This window comes from Centropristis striata, chromosome 21 (assembly GCF_030273125.1).
Source record: "Centropristis striata isolate RG_2023a ecotype Rhode Island chromosome 21, C.striata_1.0, whole genome shotgun sequence".
Lineage (NCBI taxonomy): Eukaryota > Metazoa > Chordata > Actinopteri > Perciformes > Serranidae > Centropristis > Centropristis striata.
This window is the reverse complement of record NC_081537.1, coordinates 6,183,685-6,203,650: the sequence shown is the minus strand read 5'-3', so window position 1 is coordinate 6,203,650 and position 19,966 is coordinate 6,183,685. Positions and strand designations below refer to the sequence as shown.

Below are 19,966 nucleotides of genomic sequence, written 5' to 3'. Positions count from 1 at the left end.
TTGCAGAAGGGGAGCAAAGTCTTTTTGTTGAGCAATGCCAATGTTTAGGAGGGGACAAATCACGTCATAATCTAATACACACACAGTGAAAGGATTCACAATAAGATGATTAACAGCTGAGTTGATTTGAATGAATGAACATAATATTCTCTTCCAAAATAAGGCTCCACAAAGAGAGAGTGGAGTGGTTTTGAATGAGTCTTATTTCTTGTTATAATATCAATAATGTCTTTTTTTAGTGTTCACTTTATTTCATTCACTGAGTGGATCCCCACAACCCAAAAATAGGCCCAGAAATACACCATTCATGTCTATGTTTTTAACAGAATTATTGTGTTTTAGGGTGGATTAGCCCTTTACTGTTGTTAACCCTGCAGCCCAGACATATAATAAGTTGCCCTGATATCCAAAACCTGCCATAAAATTATATATCAACCCATTTAGGCCTAAAACACCTGGAAAAAATGCCTGCAAAACCTTTGGGCGATTTTAAAATAAACCTAAAACCTGAAGTTTTTTAGTAATTGTATGTCTTTTTTTGGTAATTCTGTGTCTTTTTTGATAATTTTGTGTCTTTTTTTGGTAATTCTGTGTCTTTTTTCGTAATTCTGTGTCTTTTTTTTGTAATTCTGTGTCTTTTTTTGGTAATTTTGTGTCTTTTTTTAGTAATTCTGTCTTTTTTTGGTAATTTTGTGTCTTTTCTGGTAATTCTGTGTCTTTTTTGGTAATTCTGTGTCTTTTTTTGGTGATGATTTCAAAGTTCTGGAAAAGTCTCATGTTGCATTGCAACCCCACATGTATTCTGATGCATTTCATTGGCCAAGAGACTGAAAATAGGTGGAAAAAAACTACAAATACTACAAAACGACATATCCGCTTTCCAGGCTTTAATGGGTTAACATCAAAGTCAAATTTATTTATATGGTGCATTTACAGACGGCTGAGCCGCACCAAAGTGCTTCACATAAAAGTGCAATTAAATACAGAATTGACAAAGGTGGAAGAAACAAACAAACAAAAAAAAATTAAATGTAGAATAAATTAAAAGAAGAATGGATAATTTTAAAAGCACTGTGGGATTACTAGGGGACACTATTCCCTAGCACTTGCCTTAACAGTATTCTCCATTTTCACCGAGTTAAATCTATTAACCAACTTCAGTCCTGATCATAACTAAAGACTAGATTAGATTAGTAGAAATATTTTCAGTATTTTAACATTTTAAATGTCAATTTTAAAAATAAATTGATGCTGATGTTGATGCATTTTTATGTTTTTGTGCACTGTCAGATTTAAAAGCAAAAACTCCCTCGTCTTACCATAGAAAACAAAAATGTCCCGCTGCTAAAACAGCTATAAAAAGACACTATATTAATATTTTCATCCACTGTGCTGAGTTACAGTTTTTAACCAACAACGGTCCTAATCATAACAACTAAATATTCACTAATCATCATAATTTAAACTCTTTAAATGTCAGTTAGTTAATGCAACTGTTTGTTTGTTTGTTTGTATGAAATATATATATATATATATATATATTTTGTGCATACTACATGGACGGGAGATTTTTTCCCCTACAGTCTAGGATGTGCAGGAGGTGTTCACTTAGTGATCTCTGTTTGTTTACAACAAGCACCGGACACTCTGTGCACAGTTAACGATGCTGGATAATTCACGATCACGATGTTTATGATCAGGGGAGACGCTGTGCCTAATTAGCCATGCTGCTTTGTTTATGATCAGCTGCTGACTTTGTGCACAGCTAGCGACGGCGGCCACAGTTGCGTCTCCCGTGTTTAATCCGTCACGATGATCGAAAGCCATACGTCGCCTCCAGAGTCTCATAAATCCCTCTGGGGGCCTTTTTGCAGTGGAGACACGCAGAGTGAGCGGACATTAGAGAGGGCAAGAGACTTTCCCGGTGGACACTCTTCTCCCTAAAGGAAACACGGCTATTGGTGCAGTATGTAATTCTTGAGAGAGCTGATTGTGGAGTCAAATACTGATGCTTTGTGTCTGTAACTGACAACCTGGGAATCAGACTCCATAATCAACTCTTTCTCCAAAAATTACATACTGTACCTTTATTTTAGTGTCTTTATTTTCCCAACACAGTTTATTATAGACTGATTATAGGAGTCATATGCATAAAGAGCAAAAAATTAAACTGTACAACAAACAGTTCACACGTGGACTTTTCGTCTACATGAGACACAAACAAGCAAGATATCTGACACCAGAATAGCTTCATGTCATCACCAAAGTCCCTGCAGGAGACTCTGTGTGACACTGTTACTCTGAGATCATCACACACACACACACACACGCAAACACTTTGTAGATGATCAGAGAAGAGGCCAAAGGGACTCACTTTTCTATTTGGCAGGTTGAGTGTGAACAAGCTGCCCCTGGCTGTCTTTGTCAGGTCGACCATACTCTAGCTTGTGTGTGTTCTGTGTACCTGTGCTTATCTCTATGTGTGTGTGTGTGTGTGTGTGTGTGTGTGTGTGTGTGTGGTATAAGGGACTAAACGCATGAGCTTCGTTAGCGAAATAGAGGCACCAGTGTTTGAATTATTGATCAAGGGAGTGAATACCATCAACACTGTAAATTCAGCAAACGCACAGGGAGAAGAAACGTGTTTATTCAAAGTGATGAGTGTGCGTGTGTGTGCGTGTGTGTGTACGTGTGTCTATGTGTGTGTGTGGTGACATCATAAGCAGTGAGAAGAAGGTTTAGGATGGTTGGCCAGTGTGTATTTAGCTGATAGTGAATTAATGAATCGAAAGTCAAAGTACTGTTCAAGATGTTCAAGAGAGTGTCTGTGTGTGTGTGTGTGTGTGTGTGTGTGTGTGTGTGCGTGTGTGTGTGTGAGATGCCATCGGTCCTTTGCATTTCTTACATCTAAACACAACAAGCCCTCAGTCCAAACACGACCATATTGCAGTAAATCTTGCCCGTATGTCGCTCAGCTAAAAGGCCGCTAGTCAAATACAGCTGACTGGATTTTCTTTCGTAGAGGACACACACAACAAAACACTCACAAACACAGCTTGAAGATGAGCATCTTTTAGTAAATATGAGTCTTAGCCAACACATAAGGACAGAAATAAAACCAGTATTTCAGGATGTTGACCGTGGAGTGCAGAAGAAGAAAAGTAGTATGTTTTGGCCCCTCTGGGTTTGGCTAAGCCAGGGATGGGCAACTTAAATGCTGGAGGGGGCCACAATTTTGACACTACCACAGGGCCACATATCGTCACACTGTAAAAATAATCGCCTAAGTCATTTTTTGTCAAAATTTGTTTTTTTTTGCCTAAATCATCTCCTCATGACTCATGAGGCAATCTGCGCGAAAGAAGTCGCAGATTTACGAGAAAAAAGTGGAAAAAGCAGTAAACTTTTTTCTCAAAATATTACCCCCCTCCCCCGGGTCCATATGTTTTTTTTACATATTCCACAGTCCACATTCTGGCTGTATATTCTCAATGAGTGCCCTATTAAGGGTTAAAACTCTTTTAGGTCTGGTTTCTATCTCACCACTCCTTTTTACTTCTTCACTTTTTACTTTTTTACTCCTTTTACCTTTTATTTATATTTATATCTGAGAATGTCTGTGATTGTTGCTGTTCCGGCTTTTATTGATTTTCTTTTAGTGTAATAATTGTTTTTAGCCTTATGGCATCATTCTCCTTGTGATTAACTGCTCTCTGTCAAAGCACTTTGTAAACTGCTGTTTTTAAAAGATGCTCTATAAATAAAGTTATTATTATTATTATTATTATTATTATTATTAAGGAGGTGGAGTGTACCATCAGAAACACACCTCTCACTTCAGTCCAACAGTAATCTAATCATGAACAACTTTGCTCGCTTATTGTACACAAACTGCTGCAGCAGAGCCTGTTAGTGCGCTACAGCAGCTCCTGTATGAGGAGTCTGGACCTCCAGGAGGAGTTTCTCAGAGAGAGTTAGGGCCCAAACGGCCATTGTAGGTAGTCTGGGCATCTGAATGCAGAATGCTTCCTGTTTGGAGTTTCCAGGCACGTTCAATAAGAGTCTCCAGGGTAGACCCAGAACACCTTGAAGAGTTTATCTCTTCTGGCCTGGTTAATGCCTTCAGGGTCCCCCAGGAAGAGCTGGAAAACACTGCTGGTGAGAGGGACATCTGGAATGCTTAGCTTAGCCCAGGCTCTTCTCATGAACATCTTTATATGACTCTCTATGAAAATAATACACTGGAATTCATGGGTATCCCAAAAATAAAAAATCCACATAGGTCGCTTATCAAAGCCTCAGCACATACTATATCCACTCCTTTCACAATAAAAGCTTGTGTAACTACTTACAGGGGAGTATTTCCCATCTTGTCAATACCCAAAAATGAGGGGTGCACCGATTGATCGGAACGATTTCTTTAATTTTGAGGGATCAGCGATCGGCCAATTCTTTTACATCAAACCAATCTTATCTAGCGATCTTATCTCTATTTGCTATTTATTTTAACATCTATTTTTATCTATTTGCTGTTTATTTTAACATTTGAATAGCCACAAAGCTGCTGCATTTGGGCATTTGTTCTTGTTGTCATATAACAAAACCAAAAACTCAGGAGACTTTATTTATGGTTGCAGTTCTTTTGAGAGTTTGTACTGGAAATTTTTGCTATGTATTTTAAGTTCAATATTTTATCAACTACCTCAGACATTGTGAAATACTGCTGTGTTATTGTTTTTCAATAAAATAAGATTCAAACATTGAAGGTTTATGCTGTGAGTTATACAAAAAACAGAATCGGCAGGTCAGGCTTTTTAAAAATCAGTGATCGGCCAGAAAATTGCAATCCTCTGCCTAAAATTCTCCGTATGTTTGGTTTTGTTGATTTAAAAATTATTTATTGCTCATGTATTTTATTAAGCGGGATACGTTCTTCCAGTTCTTCCCTTAAAGAGAATACCTTTTTTTTACCCAACCTTATTTATAACCATTGCTTAAAATGGTCAATTCTGTGATATAACTAATATTAAGCAAATAGCAACAGAGGCAAAAATATAACACATCAAAACGGCTTCAGAAGTTTGCTGACCACATGCACATGCTGACTTACACATCACCAGCTCTTATCACACACACACACAAACACACACACACACACACACACACACACACACACATTTACACACAGGCAGCATCCACTCGTGGTGAAAACACCCTCCTCCCCCTGGGATGAGGGGACGTAGATCAAGTGCTTTCATCTGTGTCATTAGGTGTGTGTGTTTGGTGTGTGTGTGTGTGTGTGTGTGTGTGTGTGTGTTACAGATGTTCAGGAAAGCCCTTTCCGCGGACCCACTGTACACATCTGGATAACAGATGATGTTTGTTTTCTCATTCACTGACAGATGGTAAACAGTAAAATACTGGCAGCATGCTCCTGTTAATTCTACAGTTCACTTACTGTTGTAATGGAAAATAGCATGTTATTGTCACAATTTCGCTGTTTTCAATTGCTGTTTGCAATTTGTTACAGTGTTTGCAATCAGGAAGTTCAACTACTCTAGTGTGAACAAATAATTTCATCACTTTTTTTCTATTATTCAAATTAAAGAATTATATGAAAAATGAGTTATGTGCCACCGTCTTCCTGATTGTTGTGCAAGTAATCAGAGCTTTTCCTTTATTCTGTCATTCAAATCTTAAACCTTGACTCACTGGAGATCAAACTAAGTTGTGCACTAAGTTCTATGTGTGTGTGTGTGTGTGTGTGTGTGTGTGTGTGTGTGTGTGTGTGTGTGTGTGTGTGTGTTGGTCTCCAGGACACTGACTGACCTGCTGAAGCAGCAGGGAGGTGAGGTGAGCTCGGTGGAAAACGCCGCGGCCGGTTCGCCCAGCGGAGGGAGAGCCAACGGCATTTCAGCCAGGATGCTGCGCAGCAGGAGTGGTGAGTACACACACACACACACACACACACACACAGACACACACACACACACGATACACAGATAAATTCAGGCTAACATACTTTAAACCACCAGTTCTACTATCAGCAGTAGAAAACTCTGACATTCTTTGTGTTTATGTGTGTAGAATCACATTCCCATGCCAGATGACAAAAAAGTACAAAATGACTTTTTCTGAATTTGCATAATGCATGGTGCAACATGGAATGAGCTGTACCCCATTCAATATTCATGACAGAGCTGAAAATCCATCCATCCATAAATTCTTAACTTCTTTATCTGCAGTTTATTAATTGCAAATATGAGCTGGGATAATATGTCATAAGACAGACAACGTCACTCGCTATGATTTCTAATCATTTTATCCACATTCACCCACTATAGTAATAACCTCACACACACAACTGAAATGCTTCCACACACACACACACACACACAACTGAAATGCTTCCACACACACAACTGAAATGCTTCCACACACACACAACTGAAATGCTTCCACACACACACAACTGAAATGCTTCCACACACACACAACTGAAATGCTTCCACACACACAACTGAAATGCTTCCACACACACACACACACACACAACTGAAATGCTTCCACACACACAACTGAAATGCTTCTACACACACACACAACTGAAATGCTTCTACACACACACAACTGAAATGCTTCCACACACACACAACTGAAATGCTTCCACACACACACAACTGAAATGCTTCCACACACACACAACTGAAATGCTTCCACACACACAACTGAAATGCTTCTACACACACACAACTGAAATGCTTCCACACACACACAACTGAAATGCTTCCACACACACACAACTGAAATGCTTCTACACACACACAACTGAAATGCTTCCACACACACACAACTGAAATGCTTCCACACACACAACTGAAATGCTTCCACACACACACAACTGAAATGCTTCCACACACACAACTGAAATGCTTCCACACACACACTACTGAAATGTTTTTATACACACAACTGACGCACACAACACACATTTACCTCAAGTCCATTTTTTTCACATTTTGATGAACTTTTTTTGCTATGGCTAATGGTTGCATTGCAATCTGCCATCAGACAGTCAGGCCATTCAGTTTATCTAGCATGCTCATGTTTCATCCTCAGAAATGATGCATCCTATCCTATCCTATCCAGGCATTTCTTGCACGCACAAAATCAACATACTATGCAGTTGACACACACCACTATACTCAAATTTTACATTATATTTATTATGAAAAGCATGTTAGCCCTGTAGAACCTGATAATGTAATAACTTCCCGATAATGTAATAAAGTGCATTTCCCAATAATGTAATACACTTTTTACCAATAATGTAACAAAGTATAACACCAAGCACCTTTAGATTTCAAGAAGCTGTTGAATGCATTCGTTGTCATGGATACCTCGTTGGTGAAAAACGGATGAACGGGTCAAAAGTTAATAAACATTCAACTTTGACCTGTTGGTGGCGCTAGAGCTCTTGAGCTAGAGGTGATACACAGTATCACTACTTGAACCCAAGTAATGGGTGGTCTGCTGTTAAATTATTACAATATTGGGGAATTATTACATTATCAGGACTTGGGAAATGAAGGCTAACCTGATAATGTAATAACCTCCCATTAATGTTATACTTTATTGCATTATTGGTAAAAAAGTGTATTACATTATTGGGAAATGCACTTTATTACATTATCGGGAAGTTATTACATTATCAGGTTTTATTACATTTTCAATGGACTCAAGTGCAGATTTTTATTACATTATCGGGATTATTACATTATCAGGAATTTATTACATTATCAGGTTCTACAAGCCCCGCTCTGCATTTTCTGACTCTTTGCAATGGGATTACTATCCGGAAAACACCCACAGTCTATATAAATCTCACACTAATTAAGCAAGTTATTTTTTTCCTGCAAATAATTATTGCAGCAGCAGCTGTGAAATGACTGCCGGAGACTTCCCCCCTTTTATTTGGGGTTAATTTGGTTCTATTGACACAGTTTCTCAGTGCTGTTGGCAATTGTATGGACATCGATTCATCAACACATTTTTTTTTGCAATCTACACACAGATTGTAGAATATTTTAAATGTTTCGTCTGCTAAAAATTGTTGCTGCTGCCTGGACTTATTTTGGGCTGAGGGGAAAGAACAGAGTGAGATTGAACAATAGAGCATCTTCATCAGGAAGTAGAACACATGCTTGTTGCACGTGCGCACACACACACACACACACACACACACACACACACACACACACATACACACACACCGTTTAATTAGTATGTTAATGTAATCAGGCTGCACCCCTACAGGCAGCATGTGCCATTTTCCATACACTTTAAACATGTTGATAGAGCAGCCTGCATGGCTTTGATCTCCACCAGGTACATGCCACTCTTTACTAAGTCAGGGTTAAGAGCAAAGGTGTCATTATATTTTTAATGTCTGGACTAGTTTTGTCTTTGTGAAAGAGTAACTGACAGTGTGTCCCTATGTGTATAGATTAGTATGCATTTTCACGTGCCTGCATGTGAACATGTGAGTGTGCAGAGGGAAGGGATGGAGATTTTGATATGAGAGACTCCCTGCTGAGTGCATCTCTCATCTCGTGCTATGTTGAATTTCACACACTGCTAATGGCATGATATGGCATACTGCATATGGTGGACCCTTTAATCCATAGTGTTTCATTGACTTGAAAGGGGCAGCAGATTTGCACACTGGAACAAACATTAAAAAAAGATGTTTGTTGGGCAGTCTGATTGTTTTCATCCCCTGAGTGACTGTTGCTGGTGTCCACAGAGCACGCAGCACAGTAGTGTAGTGACCCCGTTGCTACTCAAAAAAGATGCCACTCGTATGATGAGATACCGTGTATAGTGTTTTACGCGCACAAAAGAACAACCTGGTCTCACAGAAATCCGTGAAATAGCCACGGATTCGCTTAACCCTTTGATGCAAAACATGGGTCAAAAATGACTCATTCATCCAAATTTGATTTAAAATTAAATGACCTAATACTATAATAATAGTCATTTGTTTCAAATAGTTACTTTCCACACTCATATATTTAATATATTTAACATGTTTATGTATCATTTTGTCACACATACACTGTATCTGGAAGGTTTTCACAGCCCTTCACTTTTTCCACATTTTTTTTATGTTTCAGCCTTATTCCAAAATTGATTAAATTCATTTTTCCTTTAAATTATACACACAATACCCCATAATGACATTTTTGACCCATGTTGTGCATTAGAAGCGTAGTGATAATAAAAGGGTTTTTATGCAAAAAGTAAGAAATGAAAGACAAAAAATTAGGATGTATGATAATCAAAAACAAATTGATTGAGGAAAACCTGGAATACTGAATGATGAAATTAATTTATTGCAAAGATATAGAAAATTAAAAACTCAGTCGGGTCACTTTAGACCCATGTTGTGCATCAAAGGGTTAACTCAAAATCCGTGGAATAGCCACGGAATCATTCAAATTTCCGTGAAACTGACACGGATTTCGCTACAATGCAAGTTAATGACAGTCATATCCCGTGGCTATTCCAACACACAAAGTGATTATGTACATTCACTGAGTGAATATTTAGAAAATAAAACATATATTTCTCGCTAGAAATGTGATCAAAATCCATTTTTATGCAGAAACTCAAAGTCAAAATATTGATTTTTTCACAAAAAATGAGAGAACTGTCCGCCATGTTTTTTGTTCTGACTGCCGGGACCTTGAAAGTCACGTTACTTGGAACAAACCAATAGGAAAAAATATCCATGGAATAGCCACGGGATATGACTGTCACTAACTTGCATTGTAGCGAAATCCGTGTCAGTTTCACGGAAATTTGAGTGATTCCGTCGCTATTCCACGGATTTTGAGTTGAGCGAATCCGTGGCTATTTCACGGATTCCTGTGAGACCAGGTTCCAAATGAAATGTCCAGTTTCCGTGTATCAATTAATTTAGTTTATTGTAACATTTCCAAACAAAGGTATACTTCTTTCTTAAACAAATAGTTATATTTCCAACTTATACATCACATTTCTGCGGTCAAAAAACTGTGTGCCTCGTGGGCATCTCTCTTACAGTAGGAAGCACCAAACTGCACATATACAAAAAGTTATGATGAAATAACTAAAAAAAGGGAAGTTAAAGTTAAATTCATTCCGTAGGGTAACCTGAGTGACTGGTCTGTTATAATCAGATACTGCAGATCTTCATGGCTCTGCAGTTAAATCATAAATATTAATGGACACATATCAGTTGATCTCAGTAGATAACATTATCTCTGCTGGTGAAATTAACTGCTTGTAGAGCTTGGTTGCAAAGAAAATCTACAGAATCTTGTTCACAACAGTGGGTCATGGTTCAGAGATTGGGGAGTCCTGTAGACGATATGCTGTTGTAGCGATACGGTGTTCAAGTGGTTAGGTCAGTTACCCTGAACATACTGCTGGGCAATTTCTTGTCTGTCAGGATTTTCTGAGACTATAATGAGGGGACCCAAAGTAGGGGGGTCCGGGGGCATGCTCCCCCGGAGAACATTTTTGCCCTAAAAGCCTAAATTTGGTGCCTCTCGCACTTTCTAATGCCACTATTCAATCTTAATCATTGCATATTTTAATGAATTATTGTAAAGGAGAATAAGGGTTCTTCTGTTTCATTTAAGCTGTCATATTTTGACAGCCTTCTTGCAAATTCTGTGTTGGACTCTGCTAACACATCCATTTGCTCTTATTTTGAAAGCTACATGTGTTTGCTTTTATTTTGAAGGCGGGTCTAACACGTTCTTACCGTAACGCTTACAGTGTGTTCAATTTACACTAAAAGTTGGATCTTGAAGTCGGAACTTGGAGCTTGGAACAACATAAAAAATTCTGATTCATGTAGCACCATTAGCGTACAACAAACGCTGGACTCTCTATGTGCTGCAATGTAAATTAGTCTAACTAATGGACATTAATCCTCTGTTTTACCGGCGATGTTTGTCGGGACATATCCCCCCCCCAGATTCATAGTGATCCTCGGTGAGAAAATTGGTGCAAGGCCATAGCAACATGGAGGCCAATGAAGCTAACTATTTAGCAATCTAGCAGGCGGGTGCAAGGTACAGAGGAAAAGATGAGGCCGTGGGGAACATTTTTCTCGGATTGGAAAACTTTATACGACTAAAGTTACAATAAAACTTTAAACTGTCGAACTGTTTGAACCGTCCTCAGGACTTCCATCGCCTCTGCCATTTCTGAAAACGCAAAAAGTGTAAATTTCCACTTCCAATACAGTGAATACCATAATAGCTGGAAGTTAATTTGAACTTCTAAAATGAACACGGTAAACTTACAGAAAAATTATTACTGTGAATTATGTCTGCATATTTAGTATAGATCCTTGGGAAGTATGGCAAGTTATTTTAAAATATTTTTTGCAATACAAAAGCGTTAGCATAGCCAAACTCTCAAGAGATCTAGGGACAGTGTTAGCGATAGCCAAACTGTGTCAACATTTTAAGCTAACATCAATGAATATTAATATATGCCCAAAATAAAAATGAATTATACTTTATGTTTTTTTCCAACACGTCCACTTCCGAGACAGGGAGTGTTTATGTTATGAGCCGTCCTCCTTTGATCCAGTATGTTTTAGGTAGGCTAACATTAGTGGCGAACATTAACAAGCCAGCTAACAAACTAGCTCTTTTAGTAGACTTAAGAAAATACAGCATAAAACTACCACTACTTTGGAGCTACTAGTATTACTACCGATGTTCTAAATTGTAATTCTTTACACATTACCATAACTTTTTCACTAAATAATGTGTTACTGCCCAACACTCTCCTCTGCTTTATTCTCAGTCTACTAGCCTACATGTGCACTTTTCAGTCACTCCTACACCCTTCCATGTTTTCACTTCACCTCCTTTTTCTGAGCTCACTCCTGCCATTCCTGCTGTTAGTGCCCCAAAGCTTTAAGTCCTATTTCTTTGTAGACAGACACATTTTAAACCTCCCACCACTGAGAACCACCAACTGTTTTGGGATTGACGTGGACATGCAGCTTCTGGGGAGCTAGATGTTCTCAAACTACTGCATGTTGTTCAAAGCAAAGAAAATCATCATGAAGCAAAGAATTTTGATTGAATACAAAATAAATGTAGGCGTGGGACATGAGTGAGTCCACTTCTTAATGAGAAGTGACAGCAGAGGAAAAGGCAGGGGACCTGGCAGGGATATCAGTGTTGATGATCATACCTATTGATGCTAATGAGGTCCATATTTAGGCACATTACACCCGCTTCTTCCCAGAGGAGGAAAATGTCCACTGGCTTTTTGCAATCAATAAAAACAGATGGTAAAAAAAAACTTTTTCCAGCGGGCTCCTTTTTGCCAATAAAACAAAACAAATCCTCATCCTAATGTCGCATCCAAACTCACAATGACAGGTATTGTTTGAAAGGAAAAAAGTTCCTTACAAACAACTTTGCCTGAAGATTGTTGTATAACAAGTCAGCCGTCTACACATGTATTGTTTTAGGTCATAACATGGTTTTAAGAAAACTCACAGGTTGACATTTGAAGGTTGACACGTCAGTGAATCACGTTGTGAATCACCTCTGTTTGTTGCATTAGAATCTTTTTTCTTTTCTTTTTTTTGTCTAAGATTGCAAATGTAAGCTGGCACTTCCTGTATGAGTATGCAAAAACAAAATGTAATGCAAAATGTTCCCTAATTGAGCCACAGGAGAAAGTGGAACACAACATAGATTGCCTGGGCAGAATACAGATGAACAGTATTGGTTTTTCCATAGTAGACAAGATGGCCGACAGAGAGGCCTTTGGAAAAAGTAATGCTCTTTACACACGCAGTAATTAAACACATGTGAACTGATTGGAAGCAGGTTTTACAAAGCCTGCTCCCATTCACTGTAAAGCCAAGCCATTTTTTTGAAAAAAAGAAAAGCTTTATTTTACAAAAGGTTTTGTGGGGTTTTATTAGGTACTTATCTATGGTCAGTAGGGACGAAGCTGTCAGCAACTGATTTCAATTAGTTCAATGAGTTATTTTTCCACTCCATGCCTTAACCAAAATATGTTTTATTTCAACATTTTTAAATTAACTGTAGTGTAAACAACAACCAACATATTGACATAAATAAAAAGAAGTTTGTACATGAAATTCCCAGTGCAGCCAAACAAATTTACTGACTTGAAGCTGACTCAATGAAGGACCCAAAAACATCTCTCCTCCTTTCATCACCCTGAACATACCGCTGGGCAATTTCTTATCTGTCCAGTCTGTCAAGCCTTTAGAACCAGTGTTTCCGACAGGATTTTCTCAGACTATGATGGGGGGACCCAAACAAAGTAGGAGGGTCCGGGGGCATGCTCACTCGAAAAAATGTTGCCCTAAAAGCCTAAATTTGGTGCCTCTCGCACATTCTAATGCCACTATTCCATCTTAATCATTGCATATTTTAATGAATTATTGTAAAGGAGAATAAGGGTTCCTTTTCATTCAAGGCATCATATTTTAACAGTCTTCTTGTAAATTCTTTGGTGGACTCTGCTAACACATCCAAGTGCTCTTATTTTGAAAGCTACATGTGTTTGCTTTTATTTTGAAGGCGGGTCTAACAAGTTCTTACCGTAACGCCTTATGGTGTGTTCAATTTACACTGAAAGTCGGATCTTGAGAGTCGGAACTTGGAGCTCAGAACAACTTTGAAAGTTCTGATAGACCTTGAATGCACCATTAGCTTACAACAAACGCTGGACTCTCTATGTGCGCTGCAATGTAAATTAGTGAAACTCTTGGACATTAATCCTCTGTTTTACCGGCGATGTTTGTTGCTGAAAGTGGGGGGGAGTGTTTGCTTTTATTTTGAAGGCTGGTCTAATGTGTTCTTACCGTAACGCCTTATGGTGCGTTCAGTTCATGAGGGCCATTAACTCAGAGATACAATCTGACTTCCGTTTGTTTCACTGTTAATTTTACACTTAGAAATGTCAGGATGCCAGAAATCAGAGACATTTTTTTTAAGATATACATGAACCATCAGCAGCTAATATTATCTGAGGCTAAAGTTTGGCCTAAGTAATATTTATTTAATAGAACCACAAAATGAAAATACACAAGTAAATTGCAGATTCACCTCAATTACATTTTACTTGGAAATATCAACTAATGAAGCCAATGAACTGGTTTAGTGAATATTACTTGGAACGAATGATTTCGTCAATTTACAGACAAAACTGAGGACACATAATAACAAACAATCACTAAGTAATGCACTACATGAAAAACCGCTATTTTAAAGTAAAAGCACTGGATTCGTATTTCTTTGTAGAATTTATATAGATGATTGAAATAATAATTACAGGGCCAAAACATTTTTTTTCCAGTGTATTTTGAAAGCTACATGTGTTTGCTTTTATTTTGAAGGCGAGTCTAATGTGTTCTTAACGTAACGCCTTATGGTGTGTTCAATTTATGAGGGCCATTAACTCAGAGATACAATCTGACTTTCGTTTGTTTCACTGTTAATTTTACACTTAGACGTGTCAGGATGCCAGAAATCAGAGACATTTTTTTTTTAGATATACATGAACCATCAGCAGCTAATATTATCTGAGGCTAAAGTTTGGCCTAAAAGTCCCCAACAAACATTACTCAATGCAAAGAAAGAAAGCTTGAAGCAGAAAGCGATGACCTATTTATCAAAGACGACTGTAGAGGTAGCATGACCCAGTAACAAATCACTCTTCCTTACTCAAATCTCACCTTTTCTTCTCTTAAACCCCAGCTGTCAGAAGAGTTGCTTTTTTTTGGAGCACTCGTCTCTTCCAAAATGTTTTTCCTTCACTCTCAACTCTTCCCCCGGGGGTCATGAGAGGCAAGCTACTTATTCTTGTAAATTAATGATCTCGGTTTGAATCTTTGCTCCTCTGCTCATGTCATGTTGATTATTCTGGCAAAAGGCATGTGTACGACCAACTCAGCAGATCGCACAGAGCAGGGTTTATGAAGTACACTGTAAAAAATATTCTGTTTAATTTACGGTAAAATACCGGCAGCTGTGGTTGCCAGAACTTTACCGTAAAAAATACAGTGAGTGGGTTTTCTACTGTAAATTTAAATGTAAATATCAGCTAAATCTATCATTTAGACTGAAAAATCACTTGCCATTATATCCCTATTGTGTCTCTTTTTGGTAATTTTGTGTCTCATCTGATAATTTTACGTATTTTTTTTTGGTCATTTTGTGTCTTTTTTTGATAATTTCATGTCTCTTTTGGTCGTTTTCTGTCTTTTTTTTGGTCATTTTGTGTCTTTTTAGATAGTTTTGTGTCTCTTTTGGTCATTTTGTGTCTTTTTTGATGGTTTTGTGTCTCTTTTGGTCGTTTTCTGTCTCTTTTTTTGGTCGTTTTGTGACTCTTTTGGTCATTTTAGGTCCTTTGTTAGGTCCTTTGGTCTGCTATTATTTTTAGGGCAGTTACGTCCTTGTGACGTTATGGTATTTCTCCATTCATTTTAAATGAAAAATCTAATATTTTTACAGCAAAACTGTGTTTTCTAAAGTTTATGACAGAAAAAAGTAAAAGTTTTGTGCTATTCTTTGATTTACGGTAATTAAAAGTGTCTACTACGGTGATATTACATTTTTAGTTTCACGCCTTATTTCTGATATAATTTGACAGTGTTTTACTGTCATTTCTACAAACATTTTTTACAGTGTACGTAGGGGTGGGAGAGGTTTGTGTCTGTCTGCTCTGACTCTGCAGCAGTAAATGATGATGCAAACAGACTTTCACATATGATCTCACTGATGACAGACATCTGCTTTCTCGCTTTATTCTCCACGCTTCAGTCTGCCTCTTCGTACCGTCGCTCTCTCTCTCAGGGACGTTCATATTTCATCTGGGTGATGACAGACGCCACGCCAGGCACTCTCTCCTTTATTACTTCCCCCTCGGCACTTAAGACTCCTTTTATGTATCGGTTCATGCACAAACACACACTCGGAGATGCACGTTTATACACAAAACACACACCGTGTACAGAAACAAGTGTTGACCTCGATGCTTTTCTTTGTGTTTCACGGCCATGAGCACTCACAATAGCACATCAGGGCAGATGGTACAGGTGTGTGTGTGTGTGTGTGTGTGTGTGTGTGTGTGTTCTTGTACTTCCTACATAGTGAGGACCGGAACATGTTTTTAACCAACAGAGTGAGGACATGTTTGCAAAGTGAGGACATTTCGGCCGGTCCTCACTTCTTTAAAGGCTTTTTTGCAAATACCCAATTACAAAAAACTAAAACTAACAATAAAACTAATGAAAACTAAACTAAAACTAAAGCATTTAAAAAAAAAATATTAAACTCAAACTAGCAAACTCACTCTAAAAATGTATAAAAACTAACTGAATTTGAAAGCAAAAATTCACTAACTCAACTAATGAAAAATCCAAAACTATAATAACCTTGCAAGGGAATTCACTGTTCCAATGAGGGTCCTCACAAAGATAGAAGTACAAGAGTGTGTGTGTGTGTGTGTGTGCGCGTGTGTGTGTGTGTGTGTGTGTGTGTGTGTGTGTGTGTGTGTGTGTGTGTGTGTGTGTGTGTGTGTTCTTGTACTTCCTACATAGTGAGGACCGCAACATGTTTTTAACCAACATGTTTGTCAGGACATGTTTGCAAAGTGAGGACATTTCGGCCGGTCCTCACTTCTTTAAAGGGTTTTTTGAGATTTCAGACTTTGTTTTAAGGGTTAAAGGTCACATGACAATGATAATTAACTGAAACTGTATTGTGTGGTTACAAAACTAACTAAAATTATAGTGAAAATATCCTCCGTTTTTGTGTTTGTCAACTTTTTTCATACATAATGAAGATGGATCAGACAAAGGAAATAAAGGGAAAATTTACTGTGACCTCTTTTAATCTCCCACCAAACAAATACCCCATTACAAAAAACTAAAACTAATAAAAACTACACTAAAACTAGCAAACTCACTCTAAAAACTAACTGAATTTGAAAACAAAAATTCACGACAAAAATTAAAACTAAAACTAATGAAAAATTCAAAACTATTCAAAACAAAGAAAATAAAGGCAAAATTTACTGTGACCTCTTTTAATCTCCCACCCAACAAATACCCCATTACAAAAAACTAAAACTAACAATAATGAAAACTAAACTAAAACTAAAGCATTTAAAAAAAAAATATTAAACTAAAACTAGCAAACTCACTCTAAAAATGTATAAAAACTAACTGAATTTGAAATCCAAAACTATTATAACCTTGCAAGGGAATTCACTGTTCCAATGAGGGTCCTCACAAAGATAGAAGTACAAGAATGTGTGTGTGTGTGTGTGTGTGTGTGTGTGTGCGTGCGTGTGTGTGTGTGTGTGTGTGTGTGTGTAAGAGAGGAATCCCATTTTATCAAAACTTCTTCAACTCCTTCTGAGTCTTCAGTCGCTGACCTGAAAATGCATCGTGTCTTGCCATCATTAGTGCTTTTGCTAAAATTCAGTTAACAACTTCCAGACAAGCGGGGAAGTGAAAGCACAGAGTGAAATAACGCCGTTATTTATTGATAACCTCGTACTTTACATGATAGGAGAAAAACACATCGTTCTCTTCTTAAAAAGAACCCACTAATCACAGAATGTCCGGTGCTTTATTATTTATTATCAAGTGATGTCTTTTTTGAAAAAGAACAAGTACAGAGAAGCCATCAGTTCTGACACAATCGAGAGTGTACTCTATTATAGTTTTATTATTCTTTCCTTATTTAATTATACCTCTTATAATGATATATATATATATATATATACACTACCGGTCAAAAGTTTTAGAACACCCCAATTATTCCAGTTTTTTATTGAAATTCAAGCAGTTCATGTCAAATGAACAGCTTGAAAGGGTACAAAGGTAAGTGGTGAACTGCCAGAGGTAAATAAAAAAAGGTAAGCTTAACCAAAACTGAAAAATAATGTACATTTCAGAATTATGCAAGTAGGCCTTTTTCAGGGAACAAGAAATGGGTTAACAACTTAACTCTATGGAGTCTTGGGCTATTTTGTCCATTTTTTAATTCTTTTCATGTCTTTGTTAGTCATTTTGTGTCTTTTTTTGGTCATTTTGTGTCTTTTTTTTTAGTCATTTTGTGTCTTTTGGTGTCTTTTTTGTCATTTTGTGTCTTTTTTTACTCCTTTAGTCCAAAATAAAAATTTTTAAATGTTGCAAATGTGCACTAATTTCAGAATACACTGAGACATTAAACTGCATCATTTTCAATTAAATTCTGGAAAAGTTGGTGTGTTCTAAAACTTTTGACCAGTAGTGTATATATATATGTATATATATATATATATATGAGAGAGAGAGAGAGAGAGAGAGAGAGCATCTCTCAGTTGCAGAGTAATTGCCTGATTGGAGGTATTCATATATGAAATAATATCTTTATCATGTTGTCCATACAACAAGATCTCCAACCTAAACGACAGAATAGACCGATTGTCAATACCACCCATAACGACACATATGAGTGTTTTAAAGCTAACAGTACCGAATTGTATGTATAATGACGTATGTGTTAGTATAAATAGCCAGAAACATTTATTTTTTCTTGCAGCATAAAAAAAACTTATGTGCACACATCTTTATCTTGTTTGCATAAGATAAAAAAAAAAAAAAAATCTTTCAAGACCTTGAGGGCTCCCAATTGATGGAAATTTGAAGGTCCATAATTTAACACTGAGAGGGGCCGTTTTGCATACTGAGTACTTTTACTATTCATACTGTAAATACAAGTACAATTCCTGCATTTAAAATCCCACCAAAATGCATTATTATTATTTTGTCATTGTGGTATTGTTAGTTTTACTTAACCCTCTGGAGTCCATCTATTTATTAAAAATACACATGTTTTATTTACATTAATAACTTTATTTATATATGATATGTAGACAAGCTGAGAAAGCCAGTTAAAGTGCAATCATAGGAGCTTTAACAGTGTGCCATTTATGTTTCTAGACCATTTTTAAAATTTTCTTTCTACAATGAAAACTATTACTATTTTTATTTTTATTTTTTTTTGCAGTTTTATTACTTATTATTTTTTTCTGCTGTTTTTGTGTGTATAAATGGTAAAAAGAAAAGAAAAATTAAATGGTAAATTTCCATAGACACCTGTGTCTTTTGTTTGTATTTTTGGTTTCTGGCAGCTTTATACTTTATATTGTTAATTAAAATAAAATGAAAAATCTGACTGATAGCCAAGTTTGTGTGGAGAAAAAGGAGCCATGCAGAATGACCAACAAAACACAGAAGACAAAAAATGACAAAAAAAAAGACACAAAATGAACAAAAAAGACACAAAATGACCCAAAAAAAAGACACAAAAAGACTTACAAAGACACAAAATGACTACAATAAAAATTTGTGGATTTGGATGATGTTTTGTAGTTTTATTATTTATTATTTTTTCTGCGTTTTTTGTGGGTATAAATGGTAAAAATAAAAATAAAAAATGGTACATTTCCATAGACACCTGTGTCTTTATACTTTGTTCATTAAAATAAAATGAAAAATCTGACTGATAGCCAAGTTTGTGTGGAGAAAAAGGAGCCATGCATGTGATGTAAGGACAGACTGAAAGATGCTAAACAGAGACAGAAATTAATGCATAGGAAGCTGACAAATTTGAACCAAAATCTCTTGGACTCCAGAGGTTTAATAGAAGTAAAAGGGTCGGAGTCCTTCCACCACTGGAACACACACGTGACCACCTCCACTCTGGACCACGTCGTTCTCTTTGTCCCTCATTGTTTCCACACTCCTGAATCATTCAGACAGATGATACAAAGGAAGCCTGATCTTCCCGTTGTACACCGTAATCGGCCGCTGCCTGCATGTCCCACTGGGAGAGGAGATATTACGTAA

The 19,966-nt window shown here is 37.1% G+C and overlaps 1 protein-coding gene across 1 annotated transcript in view; it reads left to right on the top strand.

The window, feature by feature from the left end:
- Positions 1 to 19,966, top strand: part of shisa8b (shisa family member 8b) — a 57,312-nt gene that overhangs the window by 20,009 nt on the left and 17,337 nt on the right. Inside the window, exon 2 of the mRNA XM_059324909.1 lies at positions 5,817 to 5,941. Within this exon, the coding sequence (XP_059180892.1) occupies positions 5,817 to 5,941 (125 nt within the window). The remainder of the gene's footprint in view (positions 1 to 5,816; positions 5,942 to 19,966) is intronic.